The sequence below is a fragment of the Zea mays genome, chromosome 6, assembly GCF_902167145.1.
Source record: "Zea mays cultivar B73 chromosome 6, Zm-B73-REFERENCE-NAM-5.0, whole genome shotgun sequence".
Classification (NCBI taxonomy): Eukaryota; Viridiplantae; Streptophyta; class Magnoliopsida; order Poales; family Poaceae; genus Zea; species Zea mays.
The window spans coordinates 151417982-151434173 of NC_050101.1; the positions used below are offsets into that span (position 1 = coordinate 151417982).

Here is a 16192-nt window from a genome sequence, read left to right on the forward strand (position 1 = left end):
GTTCCACGGCCGCCTCAGGCTACTCGGGCTCCGCGCCCATTACTGATCAGGGGTTCGAAGGCTGGCCCCCGAAGGGTTCACAACCGCCTCAGACACCGAGCGAGGGATGACCATGGGTACGTTCGATACATAACCAAGGCTCGGGCTGCGCTCCCGAGGTACCCTAGGACATTTCCGAGACCAGCGGGAACGATCTTGTAACGGAATCCCATCAGAGGGAGGCATCGAGCCCTCGGACCCCGTCGCCAGGGGACCGGGTCCGGCAGATCACCCGCAGGTACTTTTGGGCGTGCCTCTGGGCCCCTAGCCGACCCCTAACGAACGGGGCACGGACGTCCACTCGGATTACCCGCTTGCAGCTCACCGGAGACACCATGTTCGGCGCCCATCGAGGGCAACATGGCGCTTTCCCCCCTCCTCCTTGCGGAAAGGCGACGCAGGGGAGTATGTAAAAAAGCCAAGTCTGTCCCTGATCGCCCTCTCGCCCTATGCAGAGGCTCGGGGGCTGCTCTCGCAAACCCGGCTCTGGCCGAACCGTTGACAGCGTCAACATACCAGCCCGAGAACTTGGGACCCGACCGTACACCCGGGCTACGGCCAGCTCGCATGAGGGAACAACCAGACCAGCCGAAGCATTACACGAGGCATTAAGACCTCGAAGGAGTGAAACCACTCCTCCGAGGCCTCGGGGGCTACACCCGGCGGGTGCGCTCGCGCGCACCCACCGGAACAAAATGCAACCGAGAAAGGCTGGTCCCCTTGCAAAAAAGTGCGACGAAAGCCTCCAAGCGAGTGCTAACACTCCCTTCGAGGCTCGGGGGCTACTGTCGGGGACCATAATTAGGGGTACCCTCAAGACTCCTAATTCTCAGCTGGTAACCCCCATCAGCATAAAGCTGCAAAGGCCTGATGGGTACGATTAAGTCAGGGATCAGTCCATTCGAGCGACTCGATCACGCCTCGCCCGAGCCTAGCCTCGGACAAGGGCAACCGACCCCGGAGGATTTCCGTCTCGCTCGAGGCCCCCCTCCGACGGCGAACATATTTCCGGCTCGCCCGAGGCCCTGCCTTCGCTAAGAAGCAACCCTGACTAAATCGCCGCACCGACCGACCAAATCGCAGGAGCATTTAATGCAAAGGTGGCCTGACACCTTTATCCTGACGTGCACCCCCCGGCAGAGCCGAAGTGACCGCCGTCACTTTGCCGCTCCACTGACCGGCCTGATAGAAGGACAACGCCGCCTGCGCCACACCGACTGCGGTGCCACTTGACAAAGTAAGGCTGACAGGCAGTCAGGCCCTGCCGAAGGCACCATAGGAAACTCTGCTCCGCCCGACCCAGGGCTCGGACTCGGGCTAAGTCCCGGAAGACGGCGAACTCCGCTCCGCCCGACCCAGGGCTCGGACTCGGGCTAAGTCCCGGAAGACGGCGAACTCCGCTCCGCCCGACCCAGGGCTCGGACGCAGGCTAAGTCCCGGAAGACGGCGAACTCCGCTCCGCCCGACCCAGGGCTCGGACTCGGGCTAAGTCCCGGAAGACGGTGAACTTCGCTCCGCCCGACCCAGGGCTCAGACTCGGGCTAAGTCCCAGAAGACGACGAACTCCGCTTCGCCCGACCCCAGGGCTCGGACTCCGCCCTGGCCTCGGCCACGGAAGACAGACTCGACCTCGGCTTCGGAGGAGCCTCCACATCGCCCAACTTAGGGCACAGGCCAGCCACGTCAACAGGAGGCGCCATCATCACCCTACCCCGAGCTGACTCGGGCCGCAGGAAACAAGACCGGCGTCCCATCTGGCTAGCTCCGCCAGATAGGCAATGATGGCGCCCCGCGTACTCTGTGACGACGGCGGCTCTCAGCCCCCTTACGGAAGGAAGAGGACGTCAGCAAGGACCCAACCGCTCCGACAGCTGTCCCTCCGCCAGGCTCCATCGCTCCTCCGACGGCCACGACATCACACCAGCTGGGTGCCAAAATCTCTCCGGCTGCCACAACGGCATGTACTTAGGGCGCTAGCTCTCCTCCGCTAGACACGTAGCACTTTGCTACACCCCCCATTGTACACCTGGATCCTCTCCTTACGCCTATAAAAGGAAGGACCAGGGCCCTCTTAGAGAGGGTGGGCCGCGCGGGGACGAGGACGAGACAGGCGCTCGCTTGGAGCCGCTCGCTCCCTCTCCCGCGTGGACGCTTGTAACCCCCTACTGCAAGCGCACCCGACCTGGGCGCGGGACGAACACGAAGGCCGCGGGATTCCCACCTCTCTCACGCCGGTCTCCGGCCGCCTCGCTCTCCCCCCTTCGCGCTCGCCCTCGCGCTCGACCCATCTGGGCTGGGGCACGCGGCGACACTCACTCGTCGACCCAGGGACCCCTGGTCTCGAAACACCGACAAGTAGTTACTATATACAAGAAGCTCAAACTAGTGTTGACCTGTCACCCATTAATGTGTACCTCCGAGGGTATAGGGACCAATTGTGACGTGGCTCGAGGTTCTATGCAGCCAGCAAGAGTTAGAATGATTGGTTAGTTGCTCACAATTTAGAATTATATGTGAAAGATTCAAGCAAGAGGCCCCCCAAGCTCGAGGTCCTATGCAGTCAGCAAGAGTTGAAATTTGTGTTTCTAATTGTAGGAGCAATATGGGCAATAGATGATTCAACGGTATGGCAAAAACTATGATTGATGGAAAAGACCGATTGACCCGATGTTGGTGCATGCTAGTGGTGGTGGAAACTGGAAAGGTGCATGTATAGTGCGAGTATAGTTTCTTAAGTTTTCATTACCTTTAACTAAAATATATATATTTTAGATTTTAAAGCTACTCCATGTTCACTAAGGTGGTCGACTTAGGAGATGTCCCAACATAGAGAGGATCTTCCTCTCATAGTTAGGGTGGTAGTAGTAGTTGTTGTCAATACACGGAACAAGACATTGTCATCAAGAATTTTCAAGAGGCATTGAGGGCGCAAAACAAGTATAATATGAGGCAGAAAGAGTACTATAGGCAACAACAAGAGTACTTTACTAACTACAATGCTCAACAATGAAATTGGATTACTATAAGTATGATTTTAGAATAATTAGCATTTTGATCATTTAGCACAAATAACTAGTTGAATTTATAATCAAGGTTGTAGCAATAGTATGCCATACAAATGTTTTCTGAATTGACTGAACTAATAACATAAGAAATGTCCGAAAAATCCGCAAAAAATGACTAAAAACAATAAACAAATTAATGTTTTCTGAAAAATGACTTAATATTTACTACAATGACTTAATGTGTATTGGAATGACTTAATATGGCTAGGAAACGAGTTGCGAGGGGTTGGAGACGTACGGGGACACGAGCCGTGCGGGGTCGAAGCCACACGGAGGGCGGAGTCGCGTGGAAGGGCGGGCGCCAGGATGGTCCAAGTGATGGACTGTTGGATCTATCACCCTAGGTGATTATTAGAGTTCATACATATATATATACTATACTTAAAGCACCAGTTTTAACAGTCGTCCTGCGTCATTTTTTCACAAAAAGTTCCTATATTTCTTTCAAATCAACTCAGTGTAAAATGTTAAAAAAACGGTGCAGGACGTGGGGTTTGAACCTGCACCCTCCTACATTTCTTCCAAATCTCTACTCTCTACTATACTTAAAGCACCAGTTTCAACTGTTGTCCTACGTCATTTTTTATAAAAAAATCCCTACATTTCTTCCAAATCAACTCAGGGTAAAATGTTAAAAAGCAGTGCAGGAGGTGGGGTTTGAACCTACATCCTAATCCTAATGGGAAGAAGGGTGGGAGACATTAGATGAAGTTGTCTAACCAGTAGAACATCATGCTCATGTGTTTATAATATTGAATATAAATTGTACATACGTACATATGATTTTTTATAAAATAAAAAATTGTACCGGGCTAGGCCAGCACTACGGGCCGAGGCTACGGTCCAAAACACCGCACGACGCTCGTGCCGGGTTGGCCCAGGCACTATTAAATGGGTTGTGCCTCGGGCTGGCTCGCCAGACACAACCCATTTGGCAATCTATAACTCCACACAATAATCATAGTCCTCGCCTCAGTTGCCACCACCTCGTTCGCCATTCTACTTTTCTCTCTCCCCTCATGCCTCCACCTCCGTGTCACCCTATTCTCGGCAAAGGGCGTAGGAGCATGTGCCTCCTCCCCGTATTCGTCCGACAACAGCCCCGACATCGACTCGCGCTGTGGCTATTGCACGTCCATGAGGACGTTTCACACCATGCACGCACCATCGGTTTCGTCGTCGTCGGACATCCCGTTCGTCTTCCCGGCCTTCGCCCTGTTCTTCCTCCCCAACTTGCTGCCCCCGCCCACGGTCGCAGCCGTGAGCCGACCGACGCTCGTCGATGCGTTTACGGGGCGAGTCGGGCATGCTCCTCTCCGTGCGTGCCGTCGAGGAGGACATAGTGGCGCCTGCCACGCTTAGGTTATCTTAGCGATGAGGAGTCCAAGTTTGAGATATTGGACAACTAAGGCATGTAGCGTGGCAGCAGTCGGCATATGCTACAGAGTTGGTGGTGGTCTTGTGTCGCTTTGGCGGGTCCAGGGCTGGGAAGACACTCGCATTGTCTCGCCCTTCTCGGATTGACGCATTGTGCGAGTGACTCTAGGTTTGGAGCTGCTCCGGCTGGGCTTATTTCTACGCTTATGTGCTCTCTCCCTATATATCTAATAGTATACTACATATGTCGCCTCTAGATGTTTAGGTCTTCGTCGTGTCCTTCTCCGGCAACGAATAGGTATGTCCGCCTCTTTCCTTCCTCTCCTGCTCTACGAAACCTTGGAAGTAGGGGAGACGAGGGATAAGGGTCTCTGATTTACTGTCTATGGTACTCGTGCGTTCATAAAAAATATTATGCGAAGAGCGAAGACAATCAATAAAACATCTTGAGATCTTTTTATGGATAAGTTAAATGGGTATTGTTGTAAACCTTTGCAACACACGGTTAACCGACTAGCATATATATATATATATATATATGTGTAATTATGTGTATGTGTGTTTGTGGCATCACGGGTAGTGAGCACGGGTAGCAAGTGAGGGTGTGACGTTACCCTCGCGGGTATGGGTCTGTAAACCCTATACCCGCACTGTTCCCATCCCGGCACGTCAGTGGAATGCTCTGATTCGCGAATGCTATGTTTTTTCTATCTGTTGTGTGCTTTATTCAGATGTTGTGGCCACGTCGGTCCTTGTTGGAATTTTGGTGGGGTACAAGGAATGTTGGCGGTACCTTGTGCACGCGTTCCTCGTGCAACGGTGCAAGTGTACCTAAAATATTACTCCTATAGTTGTTAATTGGGGCACCCGGGAATGACAGCAACGCCATGGACAACATCAACATGCCTCACGAGCGTGGCCTAGGAGTCCACTCCAACCACCGCGTGTTTTGCAGTTTTTCACAATGGATACGGCATCCCACATGCAGGTCTTTTTTGAGCGCGACCGGTTTGGTGCCCAATGAAAGTACGGAGCAGGGAAATCGCTATTATTATTTGCTGCGTGCGGCAATTTAATCGATCGCCACGCCATCGCATTCCCGTGGATGAGATAGTACATGTGCGATGTGCGATGTGCGAGTGTGTGTGCATGGCGAGGCGAATCCTCGTAGCCAGAAATAAATACAAACAAAATGGCAGACGTCCTGTTCATTGTTGCTCTATCACAGTGGTTTTGCTCATTAATTGTAACATATATATTTAACTATCGTATTTTTACGGAGGTAAATTAAAATTAGGTTATAATAATAAAAATTGTTTGAGTAATCTATAGTTTTAATGCTCCTGATTATGGATTCTGTTTTGCTAGTAACCTACGTCCTCGTCGTGACGAGTCTAACCTTGGATAATTAATGTACTTACTAGGTATGTGCCCGTGCGTTGCAACGGGAGTACGCTGGGATGAGCATCGACATATATCTGATCGGATCTTATATTTCTTTGGGAATCTGGAGAAAGTTTGCTCGGAAGCCAAACATGTTAGGCTATCTCCAGCAGGAGACTGTAAACGATCCGGTACGCTAAATATAGCGCTTCCAATCGTCCGGAAACCGTCAAGCAACGTCTGCTATCGTCTCCGCTAAAATATAGCGCTCGTCCTTCGCCCGCTACATTTACCGATTTCCTGTGCGTCCTCTATCCATCGAATCCTCCAGCCCAGAGCCGAAGAGAGAAAGAGTGTCGCCGTCGTCTGCGAGAAAGGACGATCCAGTTTTGGATTGACACTCGTCGGGGACGTTGAACACACACGAATCGCCGGAGAAACGGAGCAGCTCGCGCGGCGAATCGTCGGAGAAACGGAGCAGCTCGCGCGACAAATCGCTGGGGACGAGGATGAGCTCGCGTGGCAGATCGACGAGGAGGAAGATCCCGCAGCCGTCGTGGACGCGGGCATAGCAGCTCGCTGGGCAGGACGACGAACACGCGGCCACCGAGGACTGTGTGCGATAGTTCAACGGGGAGGAGGAAGAGAGACAGAGCAGTCGCCGGCGAGAAAGGATGAACGCGCAAAACAACGAGGAGCTCAGCGCTTCAGGCAGAGGCGGCCGGACGGCCCCTTGGCGCGGCTCCTGCGCTGGTCGGAGGCGCGACCCCACGGTCGTGGTTCCCGGCCAGGGCGCGCGACCTCGCGCGCGCGACGCAGGCGGCCAGGGAGACCGACGCGGGCGCAGCACCAGCCCTGGCAGGCGCGGGCGCGTGCTTCCAGGCGGCGCGGCGCTGTCCAGTCGCCCGCGGCGACGGTGGCTCCGCAGTTGGGCGCTTGGGGGCCGCGGCGTGCGTGCAGGTGCCAGGCGGCGGCGGCCAGAGGGAAGAGGGAGGCGGCGGCGGCAACAACGCCATGGCGGATCACAGAGAGCCAGGAGAGGAACCCACGCCAAACACACACGTGCGAAGAGAATAAAAAATATTCTAGGTTAATTTTGGAGATATAGAGGATCGAATTTAGGGGACGTTGCTGGAGATGGAGAAAATATAGAGGATGAAATCTTTTAGAGTGTTCTGTAAAGGATAAGGAATATTCCTTTAGAGGACGAAATTTAGGGGACGTTGCTGGAGACAGCCTTTAAGACCTGAGCATGTGTTACCCCTATGTTCCATCAGCATATTGTCCCGCGCTTGTATGAGAAGAGCAGTAATCAATTTTTCAGTAGAGCTTCCAGTAAACTCTAATAGCAGTTATGGTGTCCAGGTGAATCGAAGTTCTTTCCATGCACAGGATTGCATGCATAGGATTTTTCATTGACTATGATGGGTGTCTAGCTATTCTGACCTCAGTGAAAAGAGCAGTAATCAATTTGCGTAATAATATGAACAACAGGCCTATTTGCATTTCAAAGTGCTAATTTGCATTAAGACCGTATTGCTCCACAAGTGTGTCAACAAAGGAATACTAAAGTGGAAAGCCAGACTTGACCAACTCAGGTCAGGTGTGGTAAAGTGTGTTCGATGAACCAAAAATAGCAACAATCATAAGACTATGTTTCATAAATGATAATACAGGGTAAATATTCCAATCCTAAAGCCTTGTTATTTCTACAATCAGAACGACACAAATCCAATGGTGATGCCTAAAATAAAAAAAGCTTGTTTGGTTAGTGCCCAGCCAGCTTTTTCGCTTTTGTCCTAGCTTTGATTTACAAATGCAGCTGGTACAGAGGAATTCCATGTGTTACCTTGATAAGAACAGAAAGCGCCGACTTGGATTTAGTGTTCAGAAAATGAAAACCATCAAAACAGGAATTTAAACTCACAACACAAAAGATGATGTTGGTTTCTAATATTGCAGGTCGTAATTTGTATTTTCCTTTGACCCTGATGATGCATTTAACATGCTATTTTTAATTATGCTAATCAATAATCATATCTAAACGTCGTAGTAGTTTATTCGGATGTACCCGTTCCTCCTGGACGGAGCTGCACATGGAGGGCAGGCATTAATCATCAATACTTCCAGGTCTAGAATCCAAATCCCACCCCAAAATAGTGAGGCCTGACCTTGCACTGGTGGCCCCGACAGCCACCACTCACACGGGCGCCACTGCACCAACCGCTGTTGCGCCCATATGAACTGCAAGCTCAAAGGAGGTCGCTTGTGAGAGTTTGTACGTAATGGGTCTAAAAAATCATGTCATTGGTACAATGACCATAATGTTTGAATGAAATCACAGCTCGCCAAAAAAATTGCTTAGATTTCACAACAGAACTGCTCAAAGGTAGTCAGTACAATCTATGCAGTTCATGAAGCCATAAGAAACAAAAATTCATAGCTAACTTGTTACAGATTGTTTATTCGATTGCAGGATTCATGGATGAAACAGTGCTTACCAAAACCCAGGAGGAAGATATATGCTAGAAATAGGTCATACAGGTCAAACAAACGACACATCAAATGAATCAGTAGTAGCTATATTATTTTTTTTGTTGCACATTGCAAAAATGCAAAATAATTTTCATGTGCTAATTTCCAAAGTAGGCAGACACATGAGAAAACAGAGGTAGGTACCTTTGCTATCTGTTCAACAGTCTTGAAGCAACTTCCTCCCCTATAGTGTTCGGATCAGCATCAGTCTGATTTCCATCAAGGGTAATGACCAACAATAGTAGAAGGCCTTCATATTAATTGCTAATTTAGCAGCTAGTTAAAGAAGAACAATAAACTTTACGGGCAAAATTAAGAGCTAAAACTCGGGAACAATAATATACTATCAAAATTATTAAGAGCTAAAATTCAGGAACAATAACATACTAATGAATGGGTCTGCACCAGCTGATTGTATCGTAGTAGAGCATAACCAGCTAGCAGAATAGGAATACTAAGGACACTGTTATGATTTCCTAAGCAAAATCACAAAGTTGGACATTTACTCCAATGGCTTCTACCTCACAAAATAAAAGTATATTTTGGAGTTGATTAGATAATTGTAGGCTTATGAATGACTGAATGAACACAATTTTCTAAACATGAGGCAAACCTGTTTGTGATTGATTGCAAGAGTGCAGAGAGCTGCAGCGACGAGCTCATTCCTCGACAGAACACCAGCAATTGCTCCAAGCGTAAGTCCAAGGCTAATGCAATTACACTGCAATACAACACCTAGTTGTCAGCCTACAAACAAAATGCAACACAAAGCACTCTGCTAGTCCACGCACTTGCCCCACCTAAATCACACACATTATTAGTGCAGTAAAACGCACCTGAAAATGGCCATGATCGATCAATACCAAGCAAGGACTGCTCAGGACCATGGCTAGCAGCCACATCCACCCCTCCCGTCTCTCCTCTCCACTAATACCGACTCCAAGTTTGATGTACGCCCACACAAACCACAAAGCAGCTGGGAAGAACACCAACAGATCTGATGACAGCACCGTCCACCGCATCAGCAACTTCCTAGTGGACCACCCTTGTCACTACATGTGCATGAACCGCCAAGGAATTCTGGCAGCTCACTGAGAAAAAACAAGCAATATTAAATGTTGGTATGCTGAAGCTAGGAAACAGCTAAAGGGAACAAGTTCAGATGAACACAGCTATGAGTACCTCGAATCTATTACTTCAAGAAGCATGCTCTGGTAGTTCGAACCAAGCACCTACACGGAAGAAACAAAAACTAATGATTGTGCTACCAAACAAGTGTCCACTAAAGGATGGTATACAATTTATGGGCCTTACATGAATCTTGGATGAAGTTTTTGGGTCAAGGAAGCCCTTCACGCTGTTCCAGATCCACTTAAATCCACTGCCAGCGTTCACAACAAACATTTGGTGGAGTGTCTGCATTCATCACATATTACTTAACTGGGTCAACAGGGAAAATGCCAAGAGAACATATTACCCATTGAAAAGAATAATTACCTCGGGATAATAGTCGCTATCAATCTTCTGCATCCGGTGCACAAGTTCTCTTGCAGTCTTGGAGAAATTCTTAAACCCCTAAAGAAATCAATAACAATCAAACTGAATAAACTACAAACGGATATGTATTCTGTAAGCACCAAGCAAAACTTAAAAATGACTGAATCGATAGAAGTTGATATATTTGGGAGGGAAAGAAGCATACTTTAAAAGGAAAGAAGTAGCAACAAACCTCAACGAGTAGAAAATATATGTCGACTCCTTTGGGGGCAAAATGACTGTTGGACCGAAGATCAATGCGAACTGCAAAACAAGAGCAAAAAACATGGAAAATCATTCAGCCAATATGTTGGTTACACAGTTGATGGGGTAAGCTAGATATCATGGGGAGGAGAGAAAAACATTGCTAAAGCACAAAGAAAAACTGAGGCAAGGGATTTCAAAGCAAATGAAGGTTCTGAATATCTGCAAAGATCTAGCACCTGCTGATTTAGCTGAGGACGAAGTTCTGTTGCAAACGGTTTTAGTGAACAGTGGTAACTGGTAAGATATAGGAAATGGAGAGAAGGAGGGGAGCAGGTGCTAAGGGAGTGGTAACTGCACATAATCGTTGTGGCAAGGTTTTTGAAGCGAGTAGCTGAGCCTCGGCAGTCAGTAATTTCTACTGTTGCTTCGCCACCCTCAGCACGCGATGAAGTTGTTGTTCTGAACATACAGCTGGTTCACAGTAATTGAAAAGCCTATACCAGAAAATATGCCCCCACTAAATGCATTATCAGCAACATCAATTATTTGAACAGTAATATTTCAATACTATGTTTGTGGCACTTGCGAGCTATCATTTCTTGCAAGCACTCTTTTTTTGTGAAATGCTTATTGATTTGAAGGTGCTTTCAGATCATGTTTCCTTCAATACTGCCTTGGGAAACATTAAGGATGCTTGTTTCATCAGGTGACTTCACATCAAGATCGATTCCAAATCTACTGGTATTACTTGATTTTTTGACTGTGTTGTTAGCTGCTTCTGCTGTGCTGTTTTCAATGTTTAAAATGCATTCATTTCCGTACTTTGATACTGCATTTTGTGCTACTGATTTGTGCCATTCTGATCTGGCCTCAAGTTCTAGGAGCAGCTAAGTCATATGGACCACAAACAGTAATATACAATGAGGTCCCTCCTTGATGTAATTGTATGCATAGGAGGAGCTTGTTTCTAATAGTGTGCTGATGCAGTCTGTGCCACTTAAACACTATCTTCGTGGGCCTGTTTTTCTGATGAAATGGATGCAGCAAAGGATTTAGATGACCTTCTCTTAACACTCTGAGACCTAAGTTTGAAAAGATTCTGGGAATTCTTCAATATTAACTTCCATGTCTATATTCAAGTTCTTTTGCTTTCTTTCTCCAAAGTTGGATTTGATCTTTATTGATTTGTTTACAACTTTACATCATTTCTTCAACCTGGAATTTGGTTGCTGATGAACTGCTTTATTGAAGTTTAGTTTGACAACAACCAGAAGATAAGATATAGCATAAGGCAATCAAAACCTATGTTCCACTATCGCTTTGTAAACGATGATGTAATGAAAATGCTTTCCACTGTCAAAATTGTCAGAGTAAGTGTATACTCACATGGATTTATGTTAGCACCATCAGCATATCCATCTGTTCATAGTGGTCATGAACAGTATAGTTTGTGTAGTGTGCACTATATTGAAAAGGTGCTGATATGCCTATTGTTGTTCCTACTTCAATATTTCTAAAAGTGATAGCATACATGTGTGTATCCTCTAATTTTGAATGGAGGCAGTAATGTTGAAATGCTTAGCTAGTGCGATGAATTATAAGATATCATACATGTGTGTTCATGTAACAAAGTGATATTGGTCGAATTTCCAAGATTCATCTCGATGCACTTGAATTCAATATGTTAACCTAATGGCTTGTTATTTTTATTGTATGGTAGGAGTAAGGAATTCAACACACTAAAAATTAGTTTTTCTCATCTTAATTTGAAGTTTGTGTTTTCTTTTACTTCTGAGTTTAAATATTGCTTTTTTGCATGCTTGTTTTCATGCCTTTGTGAATGTATAGATGTTATCCTATTTTGTCAGACGAAGGTATAATTATTTACTTATGCAGATCGGAGATCAAATTTGAGATGTTCCTGAAGTGATAAATTACACTAAATGGTTGCAGGAGCATGAATCACTGACTTGTGAACCATTACCTTTATGGGAAAAGAAAAACTCCATAAGCAGCCCTCTGGCCGTCTGATTGAATCTCTCAAAATGTTTTGATTGGCTTCTTATATTTCTTCTCATCGCCTTTTATCAGGAAGACCATCAAACCAAACTATTCGAACTTCAATCGATGGTAATCATTAACCCCCTTTTACGTGAAATAATACTCAAGTTATCACAAAATATTTGATTCTCTGAAGCTATTTCCAAATGAAGGTATATTGCATGGATATTCTTGGCAGCACTATACCATCTGCCCAGTTTGCAGCCAATGGGCTTAGATTTGCGGATGAATATTTTCCTTTTCCTCACCATTTAATTTTCTTCTCTAATGTTCTTGATGGTCTTCCATACCATATTTATTGGCGTTTGGTATTTGGGTTTTGTTTCTAGTATGGCAGAGAAAAAAACCAGAGATGCTTACTATAATACAAAATTGTGCAGTAAGTTCCATGGTGACATTGTTTCACAGTGTCTTCCATTTCAATTAATGTTTTTTGTTACCTGTGTGTTACTTATGTTCTATGTCACCTGAGTCCAAATCTCAAATATTAAGACACAATTAGCATATATTCATAAAGCCTCTAGGAATCCAATAAATCAATATTGTTGCCCATTTCATTTTTTACCAGAAAAGCACTCTCGTTGGGACTGCAAAAATGAAAGAATCAGAGGGAAACCTATAGTCCATCAATCCTTAGTGAGCTAACCAAGAGTTCTAAAACATTAAGGTCTATTAACTGGGTCTCCATTAGTTTGTAGTCAAACACAGGCCGCATTTGGCCGCATTAGGTGCCCATTTCAATTATGTTGTTTATGGTTAAGGTGATCTGCACTGAATAACTACCTTCCAGCTTGCTTAGCTAGCCACAATCATTTTTAGGGAGCAATTGGTGCCAACATATGCAGTAGCCTCGGCAGCAGGCAAGCGGATTGATTGATTTTTTATCCGAAAATGCAATCCACATGAGACTTAAATGCTCAGAATCAAGCAAAACAATACATGGTATACAATTCAAAAAATGGCTCCTAGCTAACTGAGTATAAACCATACTTCATTGGAGAGTCGATCATACCTTGGTCGAGGCCTGCGCGGTTGAGCAATAGCAGTTCCTATCCGTCGGCGGGGCAAGCTACTTCACCTTCATCCTTCCTCTCCAGCGGCACAATTTCAGGGCAATGAACCGCCAAGGAATTCTGGCAGCTCACTGAGAAAAAACAAGCAATATTAAATGTTGGTATGCTGAAGCTAGGAAACAGCTAAAGGGAACAAGTTTAGGTGAACACAACTATGAGTACCTCGAATCTATTACTTCAAGAAGCATGCTCTGGTAGTTCGAACCAAGCACCTACACGGAAGAAACAAAAACTAATGATTGTGCTACCAAACAAGTGTCCACTAAAGGATGGTATACAATTTATGGGCCTTACATGAATCTTGGATGAAGTTTTTGGGTCAAGGAAGCCCTTCACGCTGTTCCAGATCCACTTAAATCCACTGCCAGCGTTCACAACAAACATTTGGTGGAGTGTCTGCATTCATCACATATTACTTAACTGGGTCAACAGGGAAAATGCCAAGAGAACATATTACCATTGAAAAGAATAATTACCTCGGGATAATAGTCGCTATCAATCTTCTGCATCCGGTGCACAAGTTCTCTTGCAGTCTTAGAGAAATTCTTAAACCCCTGAAGAAATCAATAACAATCAAACTGAATAAACTACAAACAGATATGTATTCTATAAGCACAACACAAACTGAACCGTTCACATACCGCACCCTGGACGTCCAAGATGGTAGTGGTGGAGTCAATGTTCCTCTTGGCAGCCAATGTGCAGGCAGTGAACCTCTCCCTGAAGGCTCTCTCAAACTCCTGGACATGGTACTTGATGTAGCGATCCACAGAGGTGATCTGCATGAGTTTGTTGGGATCCACCTTCCCTAGCTTCTCAATGTACACGGGCTGGCTTTCGCGGTCCACACCATGGTAGCCCTGAGGGTAGTAGCGCAGCACATCATCCAGCTCATCGAAAACAAAATCCTGAACGCATGGAGCAACATAATATTATTAGTATATACCAAACAGAGATTAGTATCTCCCAAGTTTTGCTTGTGGTCCAGAATTGGCTGGCAGTGACCACCAACATTTACAATGCCTAGCTTGTGACACCCGCTTGGGTTGTAACTCATGTCACTATCATTACATCAACCATTGCTACTGCTAACAACCTGAACAATTGAGAAGCAATTCCCTTTCCTAATCAGCGACATTACAACAATTCATGAGTCCCAGCAATAGCTCACCCACCACCACTGGCTCCACGGTGACCGGTCATGCCTGCTTGGCCACAGGCAGATCTTAGGCTAACCACACTGCAAGTCTACAACTAGTGTAAGAACTAACTACTAAGAACCCCATATCCAAAGCACCCCTCAACCGCAAAAAATGCGCAAGCAGGAACAGGAAAGGGAAAAAGCGCAGGTGATCCGGACGGGAGCAGGAACGAGCGTTGGTATGTTGACCTGTGTGGCTTGAGCCGCGCGACGAGGAGGCCCTGCCCGAGCAGCGCGTCGGCGTTCTCAGTGGCGGTCACGGAGGGCAGATTGCCGTGCGTGGTGAGTAGAAGTTCTGGTGGTTCAAGAGCCCGCTGCCGTGATGTCGCCCCTGCGCACGGACGGCCGCCAGCGGGAAGGCCCTGACGGAGAAGATCGCTGCCTTGATCGATCTTTGCGGGGAGTCGAGGATGGGGGAGCGTGGGCGGCGGACAAGGAGCAGAGACTGGCGCGCGAGCATCGCGGAGGATGCGGCGCTGAGGCCGGGGCGAACGGAGAAGGGTTGGGAGAGTCGGTCGGGCGGGCGCTTCGCGGCGGGGTTCGCGGAGGGCGCTTAGCGGCGGGGTTAGCGGCTGGCAGGCGGGGTAGGAGGCGGGGGCAGTCTACAATCTCCTCTTAATAGTTAGTAGAGATTGATGTAACAAGCCAAGCCCACAAAAACAACATATCAACATTTGCACCATTTGTATCCAAGTCCAAATTATCATTTCTCCTCATTAAAGTATATATCGTCTTGGCTTCATTTATACCAAACTTCTTCAACATATCCTTGATATATTTTCTTGGCTTACAAAAGTTGTATTCTTCATTTGCCTCATTTGATCATTGACATTTTAAACTCATGAGCCACCATTTCTCTAAGTTATTCACAAAATTCTTGATTTGTTGTCCCATATATGATATCATCCACATAGACCTGGCAAATAAACGATTCACTTTAAATTTTTAAGTGAAGAGAGTAGTATCAGCCTTCCACATTTTGAACCCTTTTACGAGTAAGAAATTCTTTAATCTCTCATAACATGCTCTAGGTGCTTGCTTAAAACTATATAATGTTTTCTTGAGTTTGTACGTATGGTTGGGTTTCTTATTGTCTTCAAATATGGGTGGTTGCGCAAAAAATACAAGCTCACTAATGAAACCATTAATGATGCGTTCTTGACATCCATTTTATATAACTTGATGTTATGAGCACAAGCATATGCCAAAAATGTTCTAATTGCTTCTATATAATCTTGTATTTGGGACATATGTTCCTCGAAACTTAAGACCTTTAACTTGAGTGTAACCTTGAGCAACTATTCTTGCATTGTCCCCTGCAACGATTCCATCTTCACTTTGGTTATTCGTGAAGACCCACTTTGTGACGATCAGTTATGGTGCTTGGATCTCTCAAACAATTCACATACTTGGGCGTCTCATACATAGCATTGATCCAATTAATATCCAATAGAGCTTCTTCAAGCTTTGTTAGATCGGTGGATGAAACAAATGACTAATATTCGCAAAAAAGATGTTAATGTTAACCTTATTTGGACACCACTTTTCAAATATCTGACTATTTGATCCAAAGGATGATCTATTGCAATACTGATTAGTTGATTGATTTGAACTTGAGTGCTTGAACTTGGTTGATCATTTAGTTAGACTTCTCGAGTTGAACTGTTTTCATGTTCATCTTAATCAAAACTTTGTAATCGTGATGGATGTAGAAC

At 46.2% G+C, this 16192-nt stretch overlaps 1 protein-coding gene and 1 long non-coding RNA gene across 5 annotated transcripts; both read right to left on the reverse strand.

Annotated features, from left to right (window-relative positions):
• Positions 1 to 7436: 7436 nt before the first annotated feature.
• Positions 7437 to 10468, reverse strand: LOC103630250 (probable dolichyl pyrophosphate Man9GlcNAc2 alpha-1,3-glucosyltransferase). 4 transcript variants are annotated; one of them, XM_023300379.1, is made up of 8 exons: positions 10129 to 10468; positions 9897 to 9974; positions 9714 to 9815; positions 9582 to 9631; positions 9236 to 9490; positions 9013 to 9120; positions 8036 to 8108; positions 7437 to 7954 (listed from the first exon to the last, which is right to left on the reverse strand). In XM_023300379.1, exons 5-8 carry the CDS (start codon positions 9419 to 9421, stop codon positions 7905 to 7907), a joined length of 417 nt encoding a protein of 138 aa, XP_023156147.1. In that variant the 5' UTR covers positions 9422 to 9490; positions 9582 to 9631; positions 9714 to 9815; positions 9897 to 9974; positions 10129 to 10468; the 3' UTR covers positions 7437 to 7904. The 4 variants fall into 4 exon arrangements, 1 of the variants encoding a protein (XP_023156147.1); XR_002262881.3 differs by lacking the exons at positions 7437 to 7954; positions 8036 to 8108 and adding an exon at positions 8281 to 8608 and having other exon boundaries at positions 10129 to 10457; XR_004850352.1 differs by lacking the exons at positions 7437 to 7954; positions 8036 to 8108 and adding an exon at positions 8281 to 8608 and having other exon boundaries at positions 9714 to 9780; positions 10129 to 10229.
• A 2771-nt stretch (positions 10469 to 13239) lies between these two features.
• On the reverse strand, positions 13240 to 13831 carry LOC103630251 (uncharacterized). Its single transcript, XR_002262883.2, has 4 exons — positions 13753 to 13831; positions 13571 to 13672; positions 13439 to 13488; positions 13240 to 13347 (listed from the first exon to the last, which is right to left on the reverse strand). It is a non-coding gene; the product is annotated as an uncharacterized lncRNA (long non-coding RNA).
• Between the last annotated feature and the right edge of the window lie 2361 nt (positions 13832 to 16192).